Source organism: Thamnophis elegans, chromosome 1 (genome assembly GCF_009769535.1).
Source record: "Thamnophis elegans isolate rThaEle1 chromosome 1, rThaEle1.pri, whole genome shotgun sequence".
NCBI lineage: Eukaryota > Metazoa > Chordata > Lepidosauria > Squamata > Colubridae > Thamnophis > Thamnophis elegans.
The window spans coordinates 67,484,034-67,511,728 of record NC_045541.1 but is presented as its reverse complement, the minus strand read 5'-3'; the positions used below and the strand labels follow the sequence as shown (position 1 = coordinate 67,511,728).

Here is a 27,695-nt window from a genome sequence, read left to right as displayed (position 1 = left end):
TCCTACTTTGGGTACTTGATACAAAGGACTAGCTCTATGGAAAAAGTGAAAAAGCAGAAGATGATAACCAGCAGTAAGTTAAATGGAGTCAGTTGCAGTACTAATGGGTATTGGAAGATATGAAGGACCAGGTTAGGGACAAATCATCCTGGAGAAAATCTATCTAAGAGGCTACAGTGAGTCGACATAAACTTGATGATGCAAAATCACTCAATAGAATTTCCTGAGACCATCAATTCATTAGCATCTTTACTGCTTAATGAGGAAGCATCATAATCTTATCAGATACATTTTGTTTCCTAGTAGTTTTTTTTACTGTGATTCTCTCACATCTGTCTGTGAGATATACTGCATACATAAATCAGTTTTGGATTATGCAATATTTTAATTAAGAACGATACAATGAATCTTATCTTTTTCCAAATAAATAAAACTGCCTTCATCCGTAGCTAAGTTCAGAGTATTATTATTTTTTCCTTGAACAAATCTCTCAAAAGAGATTTGGAGGCATCTGATTAAAATTGACAAGCTGTATCCACAAGCAATCTCGCAGCTTTGGGTTCCACCACAAATGCGCGAACGACAAAAGCGCGCCTGACTAAACCGCGGTGACAAAACCGCGCCGACAAAACCCCGCCGACGAATGAGCGTTGAAGCGCACCGACAACAGCGTGCCGACAGAAGCACGCTGTAACCTAACCCTAAACCTAACCCTAAACCTAACCCTAAACCTAACCCTAAACCTAACCCTAAACCTAACCCTAAACCTAACCCTAAACCTTATCTTAACTTAAATCGCGCTTCTGTCGGCACGCTGTTGTCGGCACGCTTTTGACATCGCGGTTTTAGCGCCGCAGTTTTGTCGGCGCGCTTTTGTCGTTCGCGCATTTGTTGGGTCACGGCAGCTTTGTACCGCGAGTGTCTATGTGTGTTTTCCAACATTCAACACTTTTCTTTATTAAAATTTTATAGCTCACCAATAGTCTAGAGTTCTCTAGCCAGTTTAAAAGAAAATTTGCTAAAAATGCAATTTGATACAATACAATCAATAAAATATAAAACAAAGAATCCATACCAATTAGGCTGAAGCAAGACAGCCATCAGAATTTGAAACTATATGAATTAAAATGCAATTAAAATATGACTGAAGAGCTGGGGAAATGAAGGGGTCTTTGTAGTCTAATATGGCTATAGGCAAGCCTCTCTGGAGAGGGTATTCTGTCAAGGGGATCCACCTCAGGCAAAGCTGTGTCTCCCTTGCACAGAGTAAGAGAAAGGGGGGTGAGGCAGTGGTGGGTTTCAAATTTTTTTATTACTAGTTCTGTGGACATGGCTTATTTTGTGGGAAGCCACCCAGGAGATGAGAAGTGACTGGGTGGGGCAGGCAGGTGGAGTAAGCAACTGGGGAACTGGTTTGGGGATGTGGCAGGCCTACGTCACTGCCGGATCCAACAACCTAGGCCACCAAGTTACTATCTATTCGGTCAAACCGGTCCAAACTGGTAGGAACCCACCTCTGGGGTGAGGCCTGCATTACAACATCACAGTAGTGCTTGTGTCAATTTTATCCCACTTGCCTTCCTGTGGATGTAACTTGAGATAATTCAGAGATTGAATTTGATCATTTAATTCAAGGGTGTGTACATTTCAAGTGAGTCCTCTTCTGACTGAATCAAGCTTCTGAAGTTTTGCAAAAGCCTACAGCCTGATGGGTCTGAGCATATGCCAGCATTCTCTGCCTATATTTGTGAATGGTTTTTTTGACAATATTGTTTTTAACAGTAGCCAGAATCAAGCAACAATTTATGCTGCTCTACATTGTTATGAGAATGTAGGTACATGCACCGCCTTTGGAAAAATACAACTGTAAAGTTTTTACAAAATAGACAATCCATATGTTTTGCCCCCAAAGCATAGTTTAATTGATTGTTCTGCACATTTAACAATCTTTCCTTGCTTAACCACTTTAAGCCACTCCAGGGATCCTGATCTCTGGTGTCAGAATGATGAATTCAAAACCTTTAAAAGCAGCCGTTTTTGCAACAAAGCAGCCAATATTTCCACACTGCCTCCCTGGTAAGTCAAAACCATTAGAGCAGAAACAGAATATGAAGACGGTGCTCTGAATGTATTATGGGCAGTGATATAGCAGGAATTGGTGATGATGTTCCTTGAGAATAGATGTGGATGACTCAGACTGGCATTTGACTGGATTTTTATGATTAGGTGATGTGTACACTCTGGACAGAAAAGCAGGATAGAATTGATAATAATTCAGGGGCAAATGTTTTGAGCCTTGGAGAATAAAATAAAAACAGTATTTATCACTGCAAGGAAAACAATTATGGAATAATATTGTCTGTATAGTTTCATTTACTTTTTAATGCTGTATTGTTTCAATTCTGGAAGATAAATGATCATAGGTTTAGGCATTGGGAGAAGAGGGACATACATTTAACATGCCCTTACTTAAACATTGTGAGCTAATTCTCCCACTGAAATGCCATTGAATTTCAAAATAGGTTTTTACCTTTTTTTTTTACTTTTGCAACACCATTCTCCAAACAAAAGGCAGCATAAATACAAGGGGGAAACAGCACAGTGCATAGAAATGCATACATGTGAAAATAAGTGCCAGAAAAGGAAGGCTTTAAATGGGAGGTCTGTTTTATATTTGCTGACACAACTGAATAGAAAGAATTCCTTCCTTCCTTCCTTCCTTCCTTCCTTCCTTCCTTCCTTCCTTCCTTCCTTCCTTCCTTCCTTCCTTCCTTGCTTTCCTCCTCTGTTTTTCTATCCATCCATCCATCCATTGTACTTTAGCAGTTAATAAATTCAACTTAAGGATCCCCATCCTTTCTTTTATTATCTATTTATTTATAGCCCCCCAGATTGTTGGGGGCAATATGCTGACCTTGTAAACCACTTAAAGCACTGTGAAGCAGTATATAAATCTAAGTTCTATTGCTATTGTTATTTTTACAAATAACTCAAGGTGATGAACATATCCATCAGACCTCCCTCCTTCTATTTTCAGCACAACAACATCAGGTGAGGTGAATTGGGCTGCGAGAGTTCCTGGCCCAAAGTCACCCAGCTGACTTTCATGGGTAAGGGAGGATTTGAATTCACAGTTTCCAGCTTTCTAGCCTGGTACCTTAATCACTAGACCATACTAGCTCTTAGTGTGATGTGTGACTTAAAATACATAAAGTAGAAAAGACATATGTGCAAAAATAAGTATATTGGGGCGGGGGGGGGGAATCACACGAAAATGTATATTTTAAACCTTTCTAAAAATTGCAAAATTGTACAGCAGCAGGGGTACATGGATTTAAGGTTGAAAAAAAGTCAGGCATTGAAAGGCCTCTCTCTCTAAATCAGATATAGTAATTATGAATAGATGTAAATTTCTTTTCTGTCATATCCATTATTTCAAGCAATGGAAAACAGTAATAATACTAACACTAATTATACTAATATTAATAAACAGTACTCCGGCATGAAATTATATGCTATGTCTTTTCTGGGTTATCTCTTGTCTTTTTTAATTTATTTCTTTGTTTATTAACATTTATATCCCGTTCAAATCCAGAGATTTTCAGAGAAGACTGCAAACATAATTGCCCTTGATACTCATTCATGTTTTGGTTCAAAGCAGGACTATGATATTTTTTCTCTCTTTTAAACTGTAAACCATTTGGATTTTTAAAGACATTAGATGGTCACTGTCTAGCTATGGTCTTTCTTGCTAGTTAGATACAAAAGAGACAACTTTGTTTCCTTTTACTATTGTGTCATGGTATTTTTTTTCCTTTGGTTTTCCTTTTGTATGCCAACTCAAACTGTCGAGAAATTGGACAGCTTTAGAAATGGGAGTTATAAATATAGAAATCCACCAGCCTATCAATAAATAACTATGAAAATCAATCCAACAATGCATAGATCAGCCTGGCTAGGGACAAAATTTGTGTGAAGTTGGCCTCATTGGCTCTTTTCTAGAGCAGAGAAGGGAACAATGGGCCTTTTATGATTTGTGGCCTTCAAATCCCAGAATTCCTGAGCCAGCCATGCTGGTTCAGGAATTCTGGGAGGTGAAGTCCACAAGTCATAAAGTGGGCATAGTTCTTCACTCCTGTTCTAGAGAATGCACACCAGCCAACATACTGTATGTTCAAAAAAACGTTTGAATAGATATGAAGAATATTGAGAATATATTCTGTCAAAGAGAACACAAACTCAGCCAAACCAAGCAACCTGATGTCAGGTTTCTGTGGTCATCGGTTTCCCTGCTTATCATTTTTCAGCATTTTGTTTATAAATATCAAAGAAGACCAATGGAAATATTTTTACTTCTAGTTTGAGGGAGAGAGAGGACACACCTTTTGTATAACTGTGTGTTTGTCATTGTCCTCATAGTTCGTATCTCTCCTTGATTTCAGATCCTGAGTCAAAGACACCAAAGACTGAACCAAATGGCTAAGTGGAACCACACAATAGTGCATGAGTTCCTTCTTCTTGGCTTCACAGATCGTCAAGAAATCAATGCAGGCCTCTTTGTCCTCTTCTTAGCCATCTATGTGGTCACTCTGGTGGGGAACATTGGTATTATTCTATTAACCTGGGCCTGCCCCAGTTTACACAGTCCAATGTACTTTTTCCTCAGCAATCTGGCTTTCCTAGATACCATTTATTCTTCCACCATTGCTCCCAAGATGCTGGTCAATTTCTTAAGAGAGAAGAAGGCCATTTCATTTACAGGATGCATTGTTCAAATGTACCTTTTTGCTTCCTTTGCAGATGCTGAGTGCCTTCTTCTGGCTGCCATGGCTTATGACCGCTACATGGCCATTTGCAACCCACTACTCTACCCTGTCCTTATGTCTCACAAAGTGTGTATCTGTTTGATAACAGGTTCTTATCTGATTAGTAGCATGACCTCATTGGTGCACACTTGTTTTACTTTTCACATCTCCTTTTGTGGATCGAATGTCATCAATCACTTCTTTTGTGACATCCCCCCACTCTTGGCCCTCTCCTGTTCCAATACCCATATAAATGAGATGCTCCTCTTTGCTCTATGTGGTTTTATCCAGATGAGCACTTTCCTGTTTATCCTCATCTCCTATTCCTTTGTTCTTTGCACTGTTTTGAAAATTCCTACCAACACAGGCCGCCAGAAAGCTTTTTCAACTTGCAGCTCCCATTTCATTGCTGTTGCACTTTTCTATGGTGCCCTCCTTTTCACTTATCTTCGGCCTACTTCCAATTATGCCCCAGACACTGATAAAATAATATCTGTTTTTTATACTGTGGTGTTTCCCATGATGAATCCCTTGATCTACAGCCTGAGGAACAAAGAAGTGAAGGATGCCTGGAAGAAAACATTGGCAAGAAATGTTTCCTGCCATTCATGATGAAAAGGAGGAATGGAGAACGGACATCCAAACATTAATATGGCCAGTCAAAATGCTAATGTAAATTCATACATTAATCTTTTTGGCAGATAAAGCTAAAAAGCCCGCATTCTCAATGATGTTTTTATGCACAGTAGCAAACTTTTGTGCTTTTCAATTAAAGTAAAAGAATATTTTCTCAGTGATAATATTTTTTCTTCTTGGTTGTTAGTTTAAAAGGCATTTTTAAAAGAATGATGAAATATTGGATTCCTACCAAGTCTGTCTCTTCCTTATATGTCCCTGGTCATGGGCCTTGACAATGAAGAGCCCTCAAGAGACGCAATGTAGGCTAAGGTGACCAGACATCCCGCTTTTGGCGGGACACACCCGCTTTCCAATGCATTTTCCCGCGTCCCGCCCGCTTTTTTAAAAAGCACGCTTTTTTTGGCGCTCGCAGCTCCCGCCCATCAGCTGCTAGCTTGCTGGGCTGGCTCATTGTTCTGTTCTCTATCCTACCTCCTACCTACAAATTTAAGCCAGCCCAGCCTGCCGCTCACAGATTGGATTGGCCTGGACTCCAGCCAATCAGTGAGCTGGCTGGGATGGAAAACGCGGCGTGCTTAAAGTTTTCCATCCCAGCCAGCTCACTGATTGGCTGGAGTCCGCTTAGCATGCCGCATGAGTCCCCCGCCCATCCGTTGCCGCTCGCATGGGCGGGGTAGCGTAGCGAGTGAGCGGGGAGCGAGCTCGCCTTTCCAGCTCCACTTCCGGACAAGCTGTGGAAAAACCTCTGCGAAAAGTGCCACCTGGGGCCGCCGCTTCTTCTCCGAACTCAGAGTAAGTGACGGGCGGGGCGAGTGAGGGGGGGTGGCGGGATCACCACCCGCTGCACTGCAGCTGACTCACCCCGGGCCGGGCGGGCTGGGAGGCTCTGGGCGTCCGGGCGGGAAGAGCACAGAGAAAGGCAGAGCGGCGCTCGACGCGACTCTGCTATTTCTGCTGGAGGAGTCCCTAGATAGGGAAGGCGGGTGGCGAGGCAGAGCAAGGGAGTGCAAATGGCGGATCCCGGGCTCATATGCAGAGGGAGCTCTCCAGGCACAGGAGCACTGGAAAAGTGCTCCGCTCATGCACCCACCGGGACGGAGCACGCTCGCTCCAGCCCTGCCTGCCGGCACGACTTTGAAGTGTTGGCTTGCCGCTTGCCTTCCACTTCGGCCCGTGCGGAAGGCAATCCAGCCCTTTCAAAGTCATGCCGGCAGTTTAGAACTCGCCCGCCATTCAGCGAAAGATGTTTCGCTGAATGGCAGCTGAGGGGCACGCTAAAGTGCCAGCATGAGTTTGAAGGGCTGGCTTGCCGCTTGCCTTCCACTTCGGCCCGCGCGGAAGGCAATCCAGCCCTTTCAAAGTCATGCCGGCAGTTTAGAACTTGCCCGTCATTCAGCGAAACATACTTTGCTGAATGGCGGCCAAGGGGCACGCTAAAGTGCCGGCATAGGTTTGAAGGGCTGGCTTGCCGCTTGCCTTCCACGTCGGCCCGCGCGGAAGGCAATCCAGCCCTTTCAAAGTCATGCCGGCAGTTTAGAACTTGCTCGTCATTCAGCGAAACATATTTCGCTGAATGGCGGCCAAGGGGCACACTAAAGTGCCGGCATGGGTTTGAAGGGCTGGCTTGCTGCTTGCCTTCCACGTCGGCCCGCGCGGAAGGCAATCCAGCCCTTTCAAAGTCATGCCGGCAGTTTAGAACTTGCCCGTCATTCAGCGAAACATACTTCGCTGGATGGCGGCCAAGGGGCACGCTAAAGTGCCGGCATAGGTTTGAAGGGCTGGCTTGCCGCTTGCCTTCCACGTTGGCCCGCGCGGAAGGCAATCCAGCCCTTTCAAAGTCATGCCGGCAGTTTAGAACTTGCCCGTCATTCAGCGAAACATGACTTTGAAGTGCTGGCTTGCTTGCCGCGTTTCCCCGGAGCGCTCGGGCTCCTTCTCTGGGCAGAGTTGGAGCCTATCCTCCACCTCCTCCCAACGGAGGGGCGCCCTAAAAAAAAAAAAAAGGAGCCAAGCCGTTCCAAAGATGTGAAGGGAAGCAACCAGATCGCAGCGAGGAGAAGGAGGAGGAAGTAAATACAAGTATAATAAATACAAGTATTTATTATACTTGTATTTATTATACTGTGGATTTGGTCTGCATCAACCTGCCGCCTCCCCTCACCAGGCAAATCGCGGTGAAAACTCTGGGTGAGTCTCCGCGGAGAGCTTGGCGGGCAGCTGGCTGGACTTCTAAGAGGTGGGGGGGAGGAGCGGCAGCTCCTTGAAATGGAAAAAGGCTTGCTTCCCCCTCCCCAATGAGACGCCTTCCACGATAATAGGAGAGGAGAGCTAAGAGAACAGGGCGGGGGTTGGGAGAAGGCATGGGACCGGGCTCGGATTTGCCATTTGAGAGAGAGAGAGAGAGGAAGGGGGAGAACACGAGTGTGTGTATCCCTCCTTCCTTCAGCCCAACACTCTAGCCCGGCTTGGCTCCCGCTTCGTCTCTCCTGCCTCTTCGCTTCTCTGTTCGATTGTTGAAAGTGGGAGCCAAACCGGGTCATTCCTTCCAAGAGGCAAGTTTCCGTTCTCTTAGCTACGTTCTGCCTTGTGATTGCTGTCTCCAGGCTCTCCTCTCCTATTATCATGGAAGGTGTCTCATTTGGGGGAGGGGGGGCAGGCCTTTCTCCATTCAACAGATCCAATATACAGAGTTTTATTTTTTGGCCCTAAAAATATTGTCACTGAGGATGACAGAAATTTCTTCATCATTGCTATTGGCCTCAAGTAGCAAATAATTAAACATGGTTTTTAGTGTACTTAGTTAGCTATCTGCTTTTTAACATTACATGGTATCAGTTTCAAGAATGCATGCAATCCTGAAAATTTGTAACAAACTTGTTGAAGGGCCTATGAAATATTTTCTAGTTTAGTGTAGAATAAGTATTCTTAATAAAAGAAAAAGTCATTTTTATTTAATCAATTGCATTCCTGTTTATAATGGCATTAATTAACTAAACTGGAAATAAATCTATGTTTTGCTAGAGTTTTAAAATTAAAAAACCTTACATTTTGTTGCTATTATTTTAATCAGAGTTTTGCCAAGTGAAATTATATAATGGTTCCTCATGTCTCTGTAATTTTCTAAATCTCATCCAGAAGTACCACAGAATCTGGCATTTTCAGCAGAATGATGCTGATGCTAATAAAACATCCTGATTTTTGGTGAAAGGATGGAAAGAGGAAGGAAGGAGGAAGAGAGATCTAAAGAGCAGAAAGACAGAAGGCAGATAGGCAAGAGGAAGGAAGGAAGGAGAAAGAATGGAAAGGAAGGAAGGCTAGAAGGAAGAAAGAGGGAGGGAGGGAGGGAAGGAAGGTGAAAGGAGGAAGGAAGGAAGGGTACTTCCACTTGTAGGCCTGGGACTGAATGCAGGAGGAGTCTCTCCATAGGATCAGCTGCTCCTCTGATCATGGTCTATGAAAATGTTACTGCCTGCCTGATGCAAATTTAGACAGATGGTGCTTTGGGCTGCCCCTCAAATCCCCCCTTTACTCCTCCCCCTGTAGAATTCAGCCCCCTGAGTTTTGCCTTTGAGGGGCATGTGTGGTTATGGCGGATGGCAGAGTCAGCTGGAGGTTGAGAGGGGATTGGGGCTTTTGTCCGCCTGTGGAGTTCTCCCCATGGACAGGATGGGATGTTGGCATGAAAGGGATCCGGGCACAATCTCACCTGTTCCAAGTAAAGTTGCCTTTTGCAATTGGCTACCGGTAATCCTCGACTTACGACCAGGATTGATCCCCCAATTTCTGTTGCTAAGGGAGACGTTTGTTAAATGATTTTTGCCTCATTTTGCGACCTTTTATTGCCACGTTAAGTGAATCATGGTGGTTGTTAAGTCAGGAACATGGCTGTTTAGTGACCAAAATTACAATGGCATAGAAAAAAGTGACTGATGACCATTTTTCACACTTAGCGACCATTTTCACACTTAGCGACCGTTGTGGCATCCTCATGGTTACGCGATCAAAATGTTGATGTTTGGCAACAGATTCGTATTTCTGATGATAGTTTGAAATGGTGACAGTATAAATTATTGCTGGTGTAATACTTAACAATGGTTTTTAAGGATTTCTTTTATTTATAGAATACCTTTTTTATTATTTTGGGGGGATTTTTACTTTTAAATTGTTTATAAAATGTATTTACTACAAGAAATGTTCCTTTTTGCAAATGTGATCTTTGCAAATCTTTGTGATGCAATATGTTCAGACCAGGTTTATGTGTCTCAAAGTGGCTGCTATTCTATGGGCAGGCCAGGTTGGTGCAAGGCAGCTTTGCCAGATTTGGTGTGTTTCACCCTCATTGAATTTTATATCGTATAAAGAATGGAAGGAGGAAGGAAGAGAAAAAAGGAGGAAGGGAGTGAGTGAGGAAAGAAGAGGATGGAAGGAGGGAGGAAGGAAGGAAGAGAGGGAAAGAGCAGAAGACAGATAAGGTGAAGGTAGATCAGCAAGAGGAATGAAGGAAGAAGTGAGGAGTCTCGAGGAGGGGGAAAACATTTAGTGACCAAAGTTACAATGGCATTGAAAAAAGTGACTGATGACCATTTTTCACACTTAGCGACCGTTGCGACCATTTTTCACACTTAGCGACCATTGCAGCATCCTCATGGTCACGTGATCAAAATTTTGTTTGGCAACAGATTCGTATTTATGCTGGTTTCAGTGTCCTGGGGTGACCTTTTGACAAAAAATTTTTTTTTAATCAAGCCCCCCCCCCCCCCTGGTCAAGGGTGTTCCTCTTTTCCAATCTGAAAATCTGGTCACCTTAATGTAGGCTCAGTTCCAAGTTCATACAAACCAAGCTCAATTTAAATTATGAGCCTTGCGGCAGAAAACACAAAACATTTTAGGACAGAAAACTGAGAAATAAGATACTCAGTTGTGGTTTTTTTAAAATGTACTAATCCTAAGCTTGAATCGGTTCATACAACACAATGGAAATAAAATGCAAAATATTAAAACAGCACAAACAATGAGGAAATTTCCTTGGGAATAGCACATTACTTAAAATGCAATCCTTACTTGTAAATCCACCTGCTTGGTTAATTTCTGATGAACATGAGATGACTCTGAAGAATGAAGCAGAAGTAGATAAAATTGAGAGAAAAGCCATGTCTTTGGTGTATATGCTCTCAGTGTACATAAAAAGAAAAGAAAAAAGAGAGGAAAAAATACATTCATCAAGAATCATATGATACAACACTTGATAGTCATAGGTTACTAATAAGCAATCAAATCATACTAGGAAACAAACAGAACAATATAAATCGTAAAAGCAACATGGTTATAGTCATAAGTGGGAGGAGATAGGTAATAGGAAGGATGAGAAGAATAATAGGAGTACAGTCTTAGTAAATAGTTTGACAATGCTGTGGGAATTAGTTGTTTAGCAGAGTGATGGCATTCAGGGAAAAACTGTCCTTGTGTCTAGTTGTTCTGGAGTGCATGCCCTATAGTGTCATTTTGAGGGTAGAAGTTGAAACAATTTAAGTCCAGGATGTGAGGGGTCTGTAGACATTTTCACTGCCTTCTATGCTTTCTATGAATATTTCTATGAATATTTCTATGAATGATCATCAAATGAGCAAGCTTCCCTAGTGATCTTTCCCATATAGGGCTAAATTAATGGAAGAACAACACCTTATTCCAAATTAAAGCATACTTTGTGTTTCCAAGGGGAGCCCATGCAGATGAGTTTGCCTATCCCAGACCACAGAGTAATAGAAAACTACCATATTCAGGGAGCTTTAACATCTAGAGTCTTGTGAAGATTGCATTCCATTTCATGGGGCATTTTTATGTAGGAACAAATGTCAATGTTATTTTCTTGCCTTGAGGATAATTTGTTAATTTGTCTTTGATGAAAAAAAAGTCACAGTAGCTAAGAAATGGTTTATAGCACAACAAATATGTTTATGATTTTTTTTTTTACTAAGTAGAATTTATCTATACAAGATGGAGCTTTATGGCTGTGATCCATAACTCTTTCACTCATACATCTATTTCTAATTTCAAAATAAAAGTTATCCATCAAGTGATTTATGAATCCCCATATAAAAGTACTTTATTGCATACAACCATTAAATATTTGAAGAGCACTAGTTGAACAAAAGCTTTTATATGAAGTAAAATGAAAATAGCTGAAATTAAGTCAATGAAATGTAATCACAGGGGTTTGTGCATGTCTGTATTCCCAGCTTCAAGTCTAGATTTAGAAGTGGCATTTTTGCTAGTGCAAACATGGAAAAAATTTCCTAATCCTTCTGAGTGCAATCAGTTTTCTTTGCAATAATTTATTGAAGGTATCCTTTACTTCTTCATTTCTCAAGGTATAGATCAAAGGGTTTAACATGGGGAAAACCACAGTATAAAAAACAGAGACTATTTTGTCTGTATTCAGGATATAGCTGGAGCTTGGCCGCAAATAAGTAAAGAGAAGGGTTCCATAATACAAAGCCACAGCTGTCAAGTGGGAGGTACAAGTTGAAAAGGCCTTCTGGCGGCCTTCAGCTGAATGGATCCTCAAGATGGTGCAAATGATATAGGTATAGGAGATAACAATAAAAAAAAAAGTGCTCATTTGGATGGAACCACACAAGGCAAAAAGAAGAATTTCATTAATATGAGTGTTGGAGCAGGAGAGAGCTAGCAGGGGAGGGATGTCACAGAAGAAATGATTGATGACGTTGGATCCACAAAATGACAAGTGAAATGTATAATAAGTGTGAATTAGTGAAGTCATACTACCAATAAGATAAGAGCCGGCTACCAACCCAAAACAAACTCTTTGGGACATAAGAGTGGGATAAATTAATGGGTTACAAATAGCCATGTAGCGGTCATATGCCATGGCAGCCAGAAGAAGGCACTCGGCATCTGCAAAAGAAGCAAACAAATACATTTGTGTAATGCAACCTGCCAGTGAGATCGTCTTCTTTCCAGTTATGAAATTGAGAAGCATTTTAGGTGTAATGGCAGAAGAATAAGAGAAGTCTAGGAAGGCCAAATTGCTGAGAAAAAAGTACAGTGGACTGCGGAGGCATGAACTGATCCAAATTAATACGATGATACCAATATTTCCCACCAAAGTGACTAGATAGATAGCTGAGAAGAGAACAAAGAAGACAGCCTTGATCTTTTGATGATCAGTGAAGCCAAGAAGAACAAACTCAGTCACTGTTGTTTGGTTCCATTTGCCCATTTTTCTGTTTCTTTATTCTTTTATTCTGAAGCTTCCACTAGTGGAGGCTGGGATAGCTGATCAGTTGCTGCAAAAACTTGTTTCCTTCAAACTTATGGACTTTCTGAAAGAGATAATTAATACTGGAATTAATCACTTGCTCTAAACTTTCAATTAAATTGTTGCCATCTATCAATATAAGAATCTTCTCTAATGCTCCCATAATAGCACTAATGGTCCTAAGTGTAATATATCAATTAGGTATATTGAGAAGAAAATAATAGATTAATAATGTGATAAATGATTATATATTCATATTGTCTGACTATATTTCTGAACATTTACAAAATAAGAGAATTTAAAAAGAGGAGGAGAAAAAAGAAGCCCTGAGTTACAAAATGGTGTAAGTGGTGAAGAATAGTGATTTTTTGTTGCAACTGTTTAAGGTGTTAAAAGATGCTTAATTGCATTTACATTACAACCTGGACTTCTATGTTGTGGTTTTGAACATGTTTAACATGCTACTTTAACATGTTTTAGCATATTCCTATAAAGGAAAATACCCGATTTCCCTGAAAATAAGACCTCCCTGGATAATAAGCCCAATCGGGCTCTTCAGCACATGGGCTAAAATAAGCCCTCCCCTGAAAATAAGCCTTCCCTGAAAATATTGCAACACATCAGCAGCCACGAGGTGACCATGCTCGCTGCCCCCTGCACCACAAAAATAATAAGACTTCCCTGGAAATAAGGCTTATTTGGGGGAGTCAAAAGAAAATAAGACACTGTCTTATTTTCAGGAAAACATGGTACTTAAAAAAACCCTCTGAAATTGTTTAACTCTTGGGACTATTCTTTCTAGTCTAGCCTATTTTTCTTTCAAGATGATTTGGAAACTTACTAAAATTCATAACATCCAATTTGAGGCCAAACTAAAAAGATTTAAGTCCTTGAAAGGATTTTTTACTGATGAATCTTTAGGATATGAGGAACCCTAATTGAGTACCAAAAGAATCTGAACCACTTTTCATCCCGAGAGAGAACTACCACTAAAAGAAAGCCATCACTTCTAGGAAAGCAATGGCAGGCTGAAGATGACTTCTCCTTTTAACAAAGCCGATGATGGTGGCAGAAACTGGAGCCAGTGAATGACTCACTAATATTCCATATTATATGTGTCACAATTTCACAATGCAGACCAGAGTGAATAAGTGAAACTTTGGATGTAATAAACCAAAAGTCCTTCTACTATATTTCCTTCCCAACCATTGTTTCTCCATTATCTTTATTCTATTGCTATTCCACAGCATATTGATTCCTTTAGACCAATGCCATATTACAAGAGAAGTGACTCTTTCCTTCGGATCCTTCTCCAGATAGAAGGTGTGCCAATTACTACTATGACTTTGTTGATAGGCTAACAATATTGGAGGAGGAACAAGCACATAGAAAATAAGTTGCCTATTTTGCACCATATATGGAATATGGCAAAGACTGGATACTTGCTTTTGTCTTTAAATTAAAGCCAGGAATATAAGAATTATACATCACTTGGAAAGGTGGGAAACATCACATCTTAGAAATCTGTAACTATAAAATGCTAAAGCTGAATGTATTGAATCTGGACACATTTCTGATTCATTTCCTCTCCTTTAAAAACACAATAGCATAACATGTTTATGAGATAGAATAAAAGGGAAAAAATCAAGGTATTTCAGATCCAAGACTGTCAAAAGTTTCTTCACATTCTGAAGGAATATCAGAAGTTGGGAAAATTTGTATTGAGGATCTGCAACTGTTCTTATCTTTCTCCCTATCTATATATTTCACAAAATGTAAATACCACCCTAGTCGTAGACATTCATGTATTTTGTATCTTCTCCAACATCAAATTCATATACAGGGATTCATTAGATTCAAACCTTAGCACAGTCTCAAAGAGGAGAGTCAGATCTCTTCTTCTGACACATGGAGATTCAAACATCACACGGCTTCTGAAATACTCGCTCAAGAACAATAGAATTAAACTATAAAAAGTGGGGAGTAAATCTGTTTTCCAAAAGAAGTCACCTGACTTCATTTGGTAGCACCAAACTAAACTACTACTAAAAAGAAGAGTTTATGTATGCATATCTATGTGTGCAAAAATATTTTGTATTTAAAATTAAAGTAATTAAAATTAAATTAATTAGAAGGGAGGACAAGCGCACAAAAAGTAGACTGCCTGTTTTGCATATATATAGAATTCAGATTATTATGATAATGACAAAATCCAAAGCATCTAACAAATCACATGTGATAAAGAACAATATTCATTATTATGATGTGGCTATCAAAAACACAATGTAGAGAGTGATAAGTTTTCATATTCTGCATGTCATTGCTGCTACTGAGATTCCTCTAAAAGGGCTGTCTTCGACCCAGAGTTCTCACTCAAGACATGAATGACCAGGGTCAAATTATCCTACTTTGGACAAAAGAAGAAGAAGGTGACAAGCAGTAAGATGGATGGACTCAGTTACAGTGGTGATGAAGTGCCTGAAGGACCGGGTTAAATGTGGATCATCATGAAAAAGATCTATCTATGTGATCACTGGGAGTCAACAGCAACTTGATGGCACATAATCAATCAAACAAAAGGGCTATCCAGTAATCAAATTAGAGGTACAATTTATTTGAGTCCCTGAATAAGATTTAGGAAGCAGTCTGGGGTTTCTGAAAAAAGTTTATCTCTCAGCCCTCCTCAGTCTTTAACTAAGGAGGTCTGTGCTTTGACTTTTCAGGTTGAATGTTCAGCTCATTCATTCCAGGTTGATGACATTGTCAGCTATTTTATATACTTTTGTAGAAAGGACACAATGACAATAAGATGGATTGTGGTTCATGAGGGACTCTTTTTACAATTCCTTTTTTCAAGCATGTCTTTCCCAGTGCCAACAGTTGCATAGAGAACACAAATGTGAAGACTTCCTCCACCATCTATTCTCTGTCAATGAGGCAAATTCACATTCCTATTGAACCACTAAGCATTTGAAAAGTGGTGAAATATTTTTACCATCAAAAAATTAGAAAAGTCAATCTAACTTTAACAGGCCAACTTGGCATGGGAGTCTGGGAGCCCGGTCTCAGCTAAGGCCTCAGACAAGACAGTTTTTCAGACTGAAAATGGGAAGAAGTATTAGAAAACTATGACTAGACAAAGAGCGAAAAGTATTGTGCAGTTAACAAGATCTATAGTGTGAATAATGAGTGCTTCAAAACAGACTTTGTTTCATTTTCATGAAAGAAGAAAAAATTCCAGATGCTTCTTGTTTAATAAATAAATATAAAGCAATGATATAAGAAAAAGAAGTCATATTTGCCTAAGTGTTCATAAATGCTTTTCTTGATTTGTTAACTCAGTTTTATCCCATTTGGGTTTTCTTCCATTTCATTATCATAATACAACTAGAAGCTCACTATGACATAAATCATAATTTAATCCCTTTATCCTTAAAGAATTACTGAAATACATTTTACCTAAAAAAAAACCCCAAACTTTTAGTTCCACTGAATTTGGCTCTTCTCTTTCCCAAAGCTGAGTTAATAATCTAGCAAGGCAGTCTTAGTGAAATACACTTTTGAGCTGCTTGTGGCAAGCATCAAAAGAGAATATAAAAATGCAGTAGTACTCTGATAATAGAGAATTTCAAAAGAGAGTGCAAAATAAGTCATCGCAAAATCTTACACTGTATGATTACAAGTTATCTCAAAGCTTTACCGGCCTGTCTCTTTTACTTTATCATAGAATAATGGTCATACCTTTTGGATGAGAAGCATGGTAATCCAATTTCATTGCTGATGATGGACAAGAGAATGTTGAGAGGTTCTTTCCATCTAGCATATTCTCACTTTGGAAAAGGAAAAAAAAACTTCAAAGATTTGCCTTTGAAGAAAGGAACAGTTAGGATAATTAAAATGCCCTTTGTGTCTCCTGGGGTGCAGCTTAATGACATGTAGAAAAGTAGTCCTGAAGAACTGAATAAAGTTTCTAATATTTTTTCAAACTTTTATTAGTCATTTCAAAATTGAAGTACTTTTTTTCACAAAACCCAAGGAAGTTGCATTTCAGGGATAAGGAACAATAACGAATCTCTGTGTATAATTTAATCTAATCATTTTATTTTGCTGCTAGCTTAGCATAGGTAAGAAGTAAATTTGGTGAAAGAGCAAATTTGGGTTGGGTTATCAACTTCTAGATGGAAATGTGTAACAATCATAAATTCATTGCTTTAATTATTTTCAACAGAGTCAGTTTTCTATACAGAATAGGCCAGTGGTGGGTAACAAGTGCCCAAAGCATGTACGTGGCCTCAAAAAGCAATGTGTATGCGGCCTCCCACATGTGCCCTGCCCCATGAATGTGGACATGCCCTCTGCGAGTGTGGTCCCCTGCATGTGTCCCCACCCCCACACCTGCATGCGCATCCCTCTGCATGTGCCCCTACACAGTGACGTGCGGGGAGCTTTATGGCTGGTGAGGCAGCAATTTTTTTAGACTTGTGGACTTCAACTCCCAGAATTCCACAGCCAGACATGCTCAGTTCCAATTTAAAGCGACAGCATTTTTTCCCCCTTGCAAAATAAGTTTTCCCATTCTTTTTCTTCTCCCTCCCCTCCTTCCTCCCTCTCTCCCTCCCTCCCTCTCTCTCAAACAGACACACGCACACAGAGAAGTTGGATCCCTCTCTCACTCACTCACTCTCAAACAAACACAAACACAGAAGTTGGATTGGATATATTTTCCAAAGGCCTGAAAGCAGCTCGTCTGCCATACCCCCCCTTCCCCTGCTGCCTTCCAATCGGAGCCTTTGATTGCAGGTGAATCACGTTGCCTTTTCAAACTTGTAATCAGTGAAGCTGGGCTTCTATACATTTATCCAGGTGTGTGTGTGTGTGTGTGTGTGTGTGTGTGTGTGTGTGTGTGTGTTTGAAAAGGCAACGTGGTTCTGCATGCAATCACACTTTTTGAATTCCTCCCCATTCCCCACACATGAACCTTTTCCAGCTGTTTCAGAGAGGATTTCAACTCTGCTTTTGCCTGCCCTCATGAAAGGCCAGAGTCCTGAGTCAGACTGAGCTAGTTGCTCCCAGAAAACTCTAAAAAGCCTCTAAAAATGCCCTCTACAAGAGGCGAGAGAACACGTGCCTCCTTTGCATATGAAATGTTTCGCTTTTTAACCCTTGCTTAACTCTTAAAAGGCAAAAAATTGCTTATGCACAGGAGGCCCATAGTTCTCTCGCCTCCTCCTATAGTTAACACTAAGCAGACACCAAGTCACTGTGACTTGGAATCTGGCAGCAACTACCTTGGCTTTAATTATTTTTTAAAAATTCTTTAAAATTCTTTCCTTTTCCTCATGGCTGGTGAGGCCACGCCTCCCCTGCCTCTAGTGACTGCACGTCCCTGCCCCTACACCTCCCACACATGTGCATGCGGCCCTCCGGTGTGCCCCACCCCCACATATGAGCAGCAGAGACCTGAAGACCAGATGGCCAGTGGGACATGCACACGCATGTGTGGCAGAGCTGAGCTGGGGCGGCAGCTAGTGTGCCCACAGAGAGGGCACTGTGTGCCACCTCTGGAATGCATGCCATAGGTTCACCATCAAGGGAATAGCCAAGTCCATCTCTCTTGGGATATTCCACACAGGAGAAAATATTTTCCTGTATACCCAACAGTTGTATTGCTGATAGCAGAGTAACCAAGCTACTCATCCAGATTCACAATAACCAAGGTAAACCCACAAATAGTCAGTCTTGAATTGTTGAGCCTCTACAGCTCAAAATCAATACTCTAAATTGTGTCTGGTAGGCAATTCATAACCAGTACAGAACTGGTTCAGTTCAGGAATCCTATTTCTTCATACGTTGCCCTTATCAGTTGCTTAGCTACTGAATTTTGTAGCAACTGCAGTTTCTGGACAGTTTTCAAGCATAGTCTCATGTACAACATAGTGCAGTAATTAAGATAGGTTGCAGTTAGAGCATCAATAACTGTTTGTATAGCCATGAGCTTTAAGGAGAGCCAGAGTTGCTGATTGGAGTTAGAGCTGGAAGTTTGTTATTTCACAATCTGCAAAGGTAAAAAGGAAAAGTTAGTTTACCTAACTAGCTTTTCTTCCAGATATTAATTGAAAGAAGTGGGTCAATCACAGGACAAATATTAACTGCAATTGCCTATTAATTAATTAATCAATTAATAGGCAGCTCAAGGTTGACTCAGCCTTTCATCCTTCTGAGGTGGGTAAAATGAGGGCCCAGATTGTTGGCAATATGATGACTCTATAAACCGCTTAGAAAGGGCTGTAAAAGCACTATGAAGTGGTATATAAGTCTAAGTGCTATTGCTATTGCTATTATGGCTTGGTCAATTGAGAATTTCATATTATGCTTTCTAGTGAGTGTTTAAACTAGATTACCTGCCTCGGTCATACTGTGCCACATGTAGCATTTCCAGCTTTTGGTAAACATTGTAAAAGGAAAATCAAGGGCAACCCAAATTCCAGTGGAATCTGGTAATATCTTTTCAAACTAACATATTTCATTAAAAATCTAACTTTCATGAAATATCACTTGATTTATCAGATGCATGGAATGGCTAAGCTGATTTTATTGTTTAATATCTACCTGAGATCATCCTTCAGGTGAACTGGGTGGGTTATGGACCTCCCTGTTATGGAGGTCCCTTCATTATGAGTAAATAGCATATATGCACATACTCATACCTTATTTAGAACTAATACACAATTTGGGGAACTTCCTGGACTCTCAGCTCCTGCTTGAGGAACAGCTGACAGTTCTGACGAGAAATGCTTTTGTACAAATCCAGTTTGTATTCCAATTGTGCCTGTTTGTAGATTGGGAGCAGTGGTGTATTAACCATTAAGCAGACTAAGCAGGTGCTTAGGGCACCAGGCCTAAGGGGGCACCACAAAGTTAAAAAAGAAAAAAAAATGAAGATTTATACAGTATGTACATAGGAGGGGGGCACCAAGATTTGGCAGTGCTTAGGGCACCAGTGAGCTTTAATCCGCCACTGATTGGGAATACCTCTTAATGGGCATTCATGCCTTGTTCACCTCACAATTCACTGTACATGGGGCTGCCCTTGAAGATCACTCCAAAACTACAGCTGGTCCAGAATGCAGTGGCATAAATCATGATAGACAAGCCTTGTTATACCCATATCACACCTCTTCCATGTGAGCTGCACTAGGTACTAGTAACTAGTAAGCTTCCAGGATCAATTCATGGACCAGGCTGTTACCTCTAAAGCTCTATGTGGCACATGACCTAGCTATCTGAAGGACCATCGATCTCCTGTTTTATCTATCCACCCTGTCTAACCAGACGAAGTTGGCTTACCTTGTGCCCTGTCAATTAAACAACACCATCAAATATATAGAAGTAGCTCTTCCCTGATGTAGTGCCGCCCTTAGAAACGGCATATATCCAGATTTGTCCCCCTAATGCACCTTCAAGCGAGCTCTAAAATGTGGTGATTCACTCAGGCTTCGAGTTAGGGTGTTTTGGCAGATCTCTTTAGATTGATATGAGAGATTTGTTCCCTCACGGAGATTATTTTTTTGCTGTTTTTAATTTTCTGAAGCCGCCAAGTGTCATTCTGGGAGTTGGCCTAGAAATTTGGGTAATAAAAATAATTTAAAAAAAAATCTGCAAGACTGTTTTTGAATCCTGCTTATGATTAAGAACATTACTACCAGCATGGTACATTTAGGCCAGCATGACACATGCATAGCCAAAGCCTAGTTTTGTTTTGCTTTTTCCCCATTGTGCACATGCTATTTTATGTAATGGAGGATCTCTGACCTAGAAACTTGCAAGCCAGTATACTTTTGCCCCCTATTCCCCTAACTAGGAGGTTATGCAATATATTGCTGTACACAGGATAATTACTGTTTGTTGTAGCATTTTTAATACATGTATTAATTCCAGAGTACAGAACTGCAAAGCATTCTGTGAAGAACTGGTTTTGAAGATAATTCAGAAGCTTTGAACCAGGGGTGGGTTCCTGCCAGTTCTAACCTCTTCTATAGAAGAGGTTCCACAAATCTACAGTGCCATTTAGAACCGGTTCCAGCTCCCTCCCCCCGCCCGTCCGCACATCATCAAGATGAAGAGCGAGAGGAGGAATTCTGGGAGTTGAAGTCCACAAGTCTTAAAGCTGTCAAGTTTGAACACCCCTTGGGGGTTTCTAAAGGGCTAGGGATGCAAGGGTCTTGTAACTTGACAGCTTTAAGACTTACGTGCTTCAAATGCCAGAGTTTCTGAGCCAACATTTTGTTTGCTAAGCAAAAGTGTTGTTAAGTGAGCTTCACCACATTTTACAAGTTGGCCACGCCCACCCAGTCACATGATTGCCAAGCTACTCCTACTCGGTCACATGGCTGGTAAGCCACTCCTACCCAGTCACATGGTCGGCAAGCCACTCCCACAAAGCAGGCCACACCTACAGAAGAGATTCTAAAAAAATTTGAAACCCACCACTGCTTTGAACTTCTGAAGTGTAGTTGTCCATTGTTGTGGGAGACAGAGTCAGTCCATTGGAGCATGTAAAACCACTGATTCTCCATGTTTAGCAGTATTTTCAGGCTGGTATCAGTATTTTTGTCAGATCTCTGCTTTAGCTCTGCTTTATCACCAAAATGTTCAGTTCTGTCTTATCCTCTGAAGTTTCTATCTATATGAATTCAGTAGTTTTAAAAGCCTATAAATCTTGAGCAAGAGCTTATAAAATGATAAGCACCTCCATATAATTTTCTTTCTGCACTAATGTCCCTGCCACTTTCTCTTGTTCACTCAAAATAAATTCAGCTTTTGACTATTCTTAGATTTTAGCTCTAAGTAGTGTAGCTACTCTATACAGGTGATTCCTCCTTTCTCTGTCTTCTCAACTTTTGGATACCACAATTTAAAAACAAACATGCTGAATGGTGCCAATTGGGACAAAATTGGTCACATACTGCTCCCTGGTGGTCAACATAGGATGCACACTGTATAAAAACAGAATCCCCACCTCAGAAAGGAAGATGGGGTAGAAATCATGTGAAAGCTTCTATTTCACATAATGTAACATTTGCACTTTTCTGCTCTGGTAACTTAAAGGAAAATGGACTATGATATTATAACAACTATATTGATTGTAGTTCCTTTTCAGATGCCATCCAATTTCCACCTGTTATTATTTTTCAATCCCCCCCCCCAAAAAAAAACCTACGACTGGGTTATTTCACAGGTAGTCTCATTCCCTATAAACCTGCCTGTCTCTTTACAGATATGGTAATCTAATATTGAGAATCTTCACAGGAACATGTATGAAGAGATTCGTTCCTTATTAAAAAGAGGAAGAAAAAATATTTTTTTAAAAAATTATATAATGCAACAATCATGATTATTTTGAGATCAATTACAATCTTCTAAATATGTACATCTGGGAGGAGCTTTAATTACCATGCTTTAGGGATGTTATTGAGCATTTTATAAGCCTTGATATAAATATTTCAGAAAACCCAGCCTTCAGTTTACTGCTTGAGTTTTAACATGCTTATTCCTGCTTAAAGGTAGACAATGCATCTTTTATTAGTTTGATTCACTTTTGACTACTTCTCACAAGCAATCATCAGAATAAAATGATTCAAAGTTCATTAGTTTATAGATTCATAGATTTTGTTTTATTTATTCTTCTTTATATTTAATATTAATGTGAGCCGCTTAGGATTATTTTATGTAGCATATGCACCATACAAGTTTCTAAATGAATGAATATTGGATTGCAAAAGTAATGGGGGATATTACACAATGCTAAAATAAATAGTTGGAGATGAGCAAGCTGATTCTGTTTAGAACTCATAAATGGTGAGTTCTAAACAGGTGATGTCTCAAATATGACATCCTTCAGGAACTAAATTTGATTGCTTTTGGAGATTACAAGAAAATGTATATGGGTTTTCATGTTCATCTCTCTTTTCTTAACTATGCCTATATTTCCTCAAATAAATGTAATTTTATTATATTTATTATGTCTCTTGGCTAACACATAGCATGTTAGTCAAATCTTTCTACCTAATTATTCCCCCATCACACATATGCCAAAACACAAGATATTATAAATTATACCTGCAAGAGTTTCCATACATTACTGAGTATGCAGATTTCTTTGACTTACTAACTTGTTATTAATACTTGCAGTAAGAATAATAATATTTCCAAAGAAGCTTAGATTTCGTCTGTCACAGGTTGAGTATGGATAGGAACGAAGCCAGAGACACAGACACTGCTAACAAGTGAATACAGAGCTGTTTGTTACTAGATTATTTTAGATATTATAATAATTCTAGGCATATGTGTCTGTGTGTGTTTGTATGAGAGAGACTGAGAGAAATAGAGAGGGAGAGGGAGAATCAAGTGTATACCTAAGTATGTACGCTAACAATGTCTAACTCTAGGGGATATTAAAAGAATTTTAACTAAATGTCAAAGGAGTAGAATCAAACCTCTACTCCACTCCTTTCCTTGGTAATACAAAACTTTTAGTTGCTAGTTTTTTCTCTTCTCCTACATAGATTTACCAAAACCTTAAGCATACTAAAAATGTAACCTGTCTGCCTAACGATGAATATATCAAGGTTTATCCTTTGTTACTTGTTTGGTCCAGTTCCAGCACCTGAACCTCCTGCTTTGCACCATCTACAATCTCTGGCTGGTTTCTCCTTTGGCACACTCTTTGCAGATTCCTCCTCTGGTTCCTTCCCAGTCTTTGCATCTTTTGACTGGGGATAGTCTGGTTCATGGCTCTCTCAGTTGCTGCTTCCTCTCCTCCATCTTCTATCCTGTTACCTCACACTCCAGCATCATCTCTTAGAATAACACACACACACACATACGCACACACATTGGTCTATCTGCTTTGGCTTATTTGACATTTTTTTCTTTCAAAACTACATTCCAGTTTGCAGGTGATTCTAAGAAGTTTCAACTCCCCCACACACACAAACACACACACTTTTTTCTATAACTGCTAAACTTACCCAGGCAGTCAAACCACCAAAGAGAAACTTTGATCTTGAAAATGTCACTCATAACATGTTTCTGTTTCAGGGCAGTTCACCTTCCTATGCCATAATGTATTTTGAACACTGCTATCAATGGTGAGATGATCACTCCACAGGTTTGAGGAAACTTGTTCTTCTGCAGAGTTAGGTGTGAAAGCAATTGATGAAGTCCACAGGGAGCATAATAGGCTACATCACATGTACTGAAGGAACTTCGTGGACATTGTTTTTGCAATCCAGAGAATTTGTATTTATCTCCAATAACAAAAACACTGTATAATATATCACACATTCAGTTATGTTAGCAAAGCCAGCTGTTTGAACACTTATACCGGTATTTATAATATAATGAAAAGTGCATACAAATATACTTCAAAAAATCTATTTATTGGAAAATCAAAAATAAGTTTTAAAAAAACATTTGGGCTATACGTTACTGGCAAAATAATCCTAAAATTAAAATAATTGTATTGTCCTCTTGACTGTTGTTGCCAGAGTCAAAATGAAAATGTTATCTCAAGGATGTCCTCTTCAAAAAAACAAGATCCCTGTACTTGCAAGCAGAATAACTTGCATAGTAAAAGGAGGAAAACTACAATCTTCTTTCCCTACCCTAATTCATCAGTTAACACTCTCTCATCACAAAACATGTTCAGGAGAAAGGGAAAATTGAAGCTACCAGCTCAGAGTTCTGTAACCTGTGTTTTTTAAAGAAACATTTTTCTTGTCCCTCCCCCCAGAAAAAAAGGGAATTAATCCAATGCCTGGAACAAATTACACTTTGGTGACCACCTTCATTCTTTTTGGACTCACAGAACACCTGGAAATGCATCAATTGCTCTTTGCAACATTTTTAATTGTCTATATTGCCACTCTGCTGGGGAATCTTGGGATGGTTTTATTAATTTGGATTGTTCCCCAGTTACATACCCCATGTACTTCTTTATTAGCAGCCTATCCTTTTTAGATGCCTGTTATTCCACCACCATCATACCTGTAATGCTAGTGACCTTTTTAGTGGGAAAGAAAACCATATATTATGCTTCCTGTATCACACAGTATTGTTTCTTTGCAATATTTGTCACAACTGAGTTCTTCCTATTGGCTGCAATGGCATACGATCGCTACGTGGCCATCTGCAACCCTTTGATGACTAAGAGGCTTTGTTCTGGATTGACAGCTGGCTCATATCTATGGGGAGTTGTAAACTCTATGATTCACACTTGCAGTTTGTTAAGGTTGGCCTTTTGTGGGTCCAGCAGCATCAATCACTTTTTTGCAATGTCACCTCGTTTTTGAAACTGGCTTGCAATGACGTCTCTATGAATGTGATGCTGATGTTCGTTTTTGGCAGTTTGTTTGAAATGAGCACCTTGCTGATCATTATTACCTCTTATATATTCATTATTACTGCAGTTCTAAGGATTCACTCCACAGAAGGGAGGCATAAAGCATTTTCTACCTGTGCATCCCATCCCACAGCAGTGGCCATATATCATGGAACTATTCTCTTCATGTACTTCCGGCCCACTTCTAGCTATTCCCTTGACAGTGACAAAACAGCATCTGTGTTCTACACAGTAATAATACCCCTGTTGAATCCATTGATCTACCGTCTGAGGAATAAGGATGTAAAATATACTGTGAAAAAAGTGTTTGGAAGAGAACTGGGCTTCCAGTAAATATCTTTTTCTTTAGCTTCAGAGTAAACAAGCAAAATGACTACATTTCAGGGAAAACATATGAAGTCTTAACAAAGAATTTTTTAATGTAGATTATTAATAGAATCCTGGCAATGCTTCCATCTGCTAAATATGCCTTAATATAAAAATCACAACAAGTGATGTAAATTTGGTAACGTATCTTTTCCAGAGGAATTTCTGGACCTAATTTGCAAGGCAAACAGCAGAATTGGTAAATGTTCTTCCCTAGTCCTTGATTTTACTTAAAGTAACTTAAAGAAGAGAGGAGACCTCTTCATAGCCACTCAATAATTTTAAATCTCACTTAGTTCTCCTTCTGGTCTCCTCATAATTATACACACACTCACATGAACAATGCATGATCTTATTCTTTCTTTTGAAACTTTCCAATATTCCATCTTAATTTCTGCCACCCACACAGAAACATCTGTTAGCAGAGATCTCTAGTTTTTGGAAATGCATTTTGAAGATACGGATCTGTTCTGGCCCCCCTCCGTCCAGTAATGAACGCAGAGACAGGCTTAGCTGTTTGCCACTCTTTATTCACAGCAATTATAATCCTATTGGCTGAAAGCCCAGACACGATTCACTGGCAAGATGTTGGCAGCAACCCAGACTCCAACAGACACGGGAACACAAGGCAGACCAGACAAGGAATTCTCCAGATTATTACGAATGGTTGTGTCCTGCAAAAGTACTCCTCCCAAAGTCTCTTCTTATATACTCTCTTGGGAGGGGCCAAGCCACAACCACCTGGGCTTGATTCTCTCTTATGAGTCTGTCTCCATAACTGCTGCCTCTGTTTCTCCACCCTCCGTTGCCTGGCATCAGGGACAAACTCCCTTTGATCTTCCCCACTGCTCCATGCCTCAGGCGTCTCCTGGTGGCCAACCAGCTTCTCTGGTCCCTGCTCTGAGTCGGAACCCTGCCCAGGGTCCTCCACATCTTTCATAGCAGACTCATAGGGGTCCTTGCTATCGGAGTCCATCGGCAGCTCCAACAGCTCCTGCTGGGCCACAATAGGATCTAATGACAGTATGAGAAGGGTGTTTTCCTCTCTACATGCTTTTCCATGGAAGAAAAGGTTCTTCCTGAAAACAAGTGTTCAATGTTCAAAACAAGAACATTCAATGCAATTGCCTTTTCATAACAGACAGCTTGTAACTCTTTGAATAAACCATATAAATAAACTGAGAAATTACTTAAAAAAATGTTCCTCAATATCGCTGACCATCTTCTTCCCCTCACCAGTGTACTTATCATGGCCTCTCATGTGCTGCAGCCTTCACATCATCTACATGAACAGGACATGCAGCTTTTCCCAACCCTTTTTCTGTTGACATTGAAATTGTTGATCCAATTTACCAAATGGAACTGGCCGAACTACAGAATTGTGACTCTCTGAAAGATGCATTCAAGTCAAGCAGCCTTACTAATTTCTATGCATCTTTCCCGTCTGAGACATATCTTCATCTCAGGAGCCAGGCACCCAAAATGGCAGCCATCTTTGGTTGCCGTACCTATGTCTGAACAGACTTTTTCCTGAAATCTCCAATGAGATCCAGACTAACTGATGAACATTTGCATCACTTATGACTGGCAGTGACAAATATGGAACTGGACATTGCCTGTCTCTCCCAAAAGCAGGCCCAGAACTTCCTATTAAATTACGGTACTATGTTGGTTAAAATTGTTCTTCATTTTAAATATTGTATTATTATTTCATGGTTTTTTGCACTTCAAATAAAGGTATGTGCAGTGTGCATACAAATTAGTTGATGGTTTTTTTTTTCAAACTATAGTCACCCCCTCCCCCCAAACAGTCTGAGGCAGAGGTTGGTTCCTACCAGTTCAGACCGGTTCAGCTGAATAGGTAGTAATTCGGCCGGACACATGACTGTACCAGTTCTATCCTGGGCGCCGCCATCTTTATTTTCTGTTCTGCAAATGTGCAGAACAATCTTCATTGAAACAAATGTAATTTCCCTCCCTTTTTAATGGTGTGCAGATGCCAATGCCAAAGAGGTCCCAGAGATTGGCCATTTTGCACAAAAATAGGGGCATTTTTGCTTTCCCCCAGCCTCTAGAAGCTAAGGGAGCACCTGCAAACTACCCAGTAAGAAAAAAAGTTTTTGTCCTCCCCCGACCCCAGAAGCACTCTGCAGGCTTCAGAAGGGCTGGGGGAGGGAAAAATGCCCCAATTTTTGCAAAACAA

General features: G+C 40.2%; 3 protein-coding genes across 5 annotated transcripts; 2 read left to right on the top strand and 1 right to left on the bottom strand.

The window, feature by feature from the left end:
- The first annotated feature begins 1,209 nt into the window (after window positions 1-1,209).
- LOC116510015 (olfactory receptor 5AS1-like) lies at window positions 1,210-11,234 on the top strand. 3 transcript variants are annotated; one of them, XM_032219368.1, is made up of 2 exons: window positions 1,210-1,240; window positions 4,501-5,417. In XM_032219368.1, exon 2 carries the CDS (start codon window positions 4,650-4,652, stop codon window positions 5,415-5,417), a length of 768 nt encoding a protein of 255 aa, XP_032075259.1. In that variant the 5' UTR covers window positions 1,210-1,240; window positions 4,501-4,649. The 3 variants fall into 3 exon arrangements, with proteins under 3 accessions (XP_032075259.1, XP_032075243.1, XP_032075249.1); XM_032219352.1 differs by lacking the exon at window positions 1,210-1,240 and adding an exon at window positions 11,208-11,234 and having other exon boundaries at window positions 4,476-5,399; XM_032219358.1 differs by lacking the exon at window positions 1,210-1,240 and having other exon boundaries at window positions 4,476-5,417.
- Window positions 11,235-11,712: 478 nt separating this feature from the next.
- Window positions 11,713-12,684, bottom strand: LOC116504886 (olfactory receptor 1019-like). Its single transcript, XM_032212118.1, has one exon. It carries the CDS (start codon window positions 12,682-12,684, stop codon window positions 11,713-11,715), a length of 972 nt encoding a protein of 323 aa, XP_032068009.1.
- An 11,850-nt stretch (window positions 12,685-24,534) lies between these two features.
- LOC116510033 (olfactory receptor 1052-like) lies at window positions 24,535-25,459 on the top strand. The gene is given in 3 exon segments (XM_032219380.1): window positions 24,535-24,703; window positions 24,706-25,047; window positions 25,050-25,459. Coding segments are annotated over 3 exon segments (918 nt in total). The 5' UTR covers window positions 24,535-24,537.
- The last annotated feature ends 2,236 nt before the right edge of the window (window positions 25,460-27,695 follow it).

Coding starts and splice junctions, on each gene's coding strand:
- LOC116510015 (XM_032219352.1), top strand. CDS start 4,476: ATGGCTAAGTGGAACCACACAATAGTGCATGAGTTCCTTCTTCTTGGC. Junction 5,400..11,207: donor AGAAAACATTGGCAAGAAAT/GTTTCCTGCCAT, acceptor ACAGAGTAATAG/AAAACTACCATATTCAGGGA.
- LOC116504886 (XM_032212118.1), bottom strand. CDS start 12,684: ATGGGCAAATGGAACCAAACAACAGTGACTGAGTTTGTTCTTCTTGGC.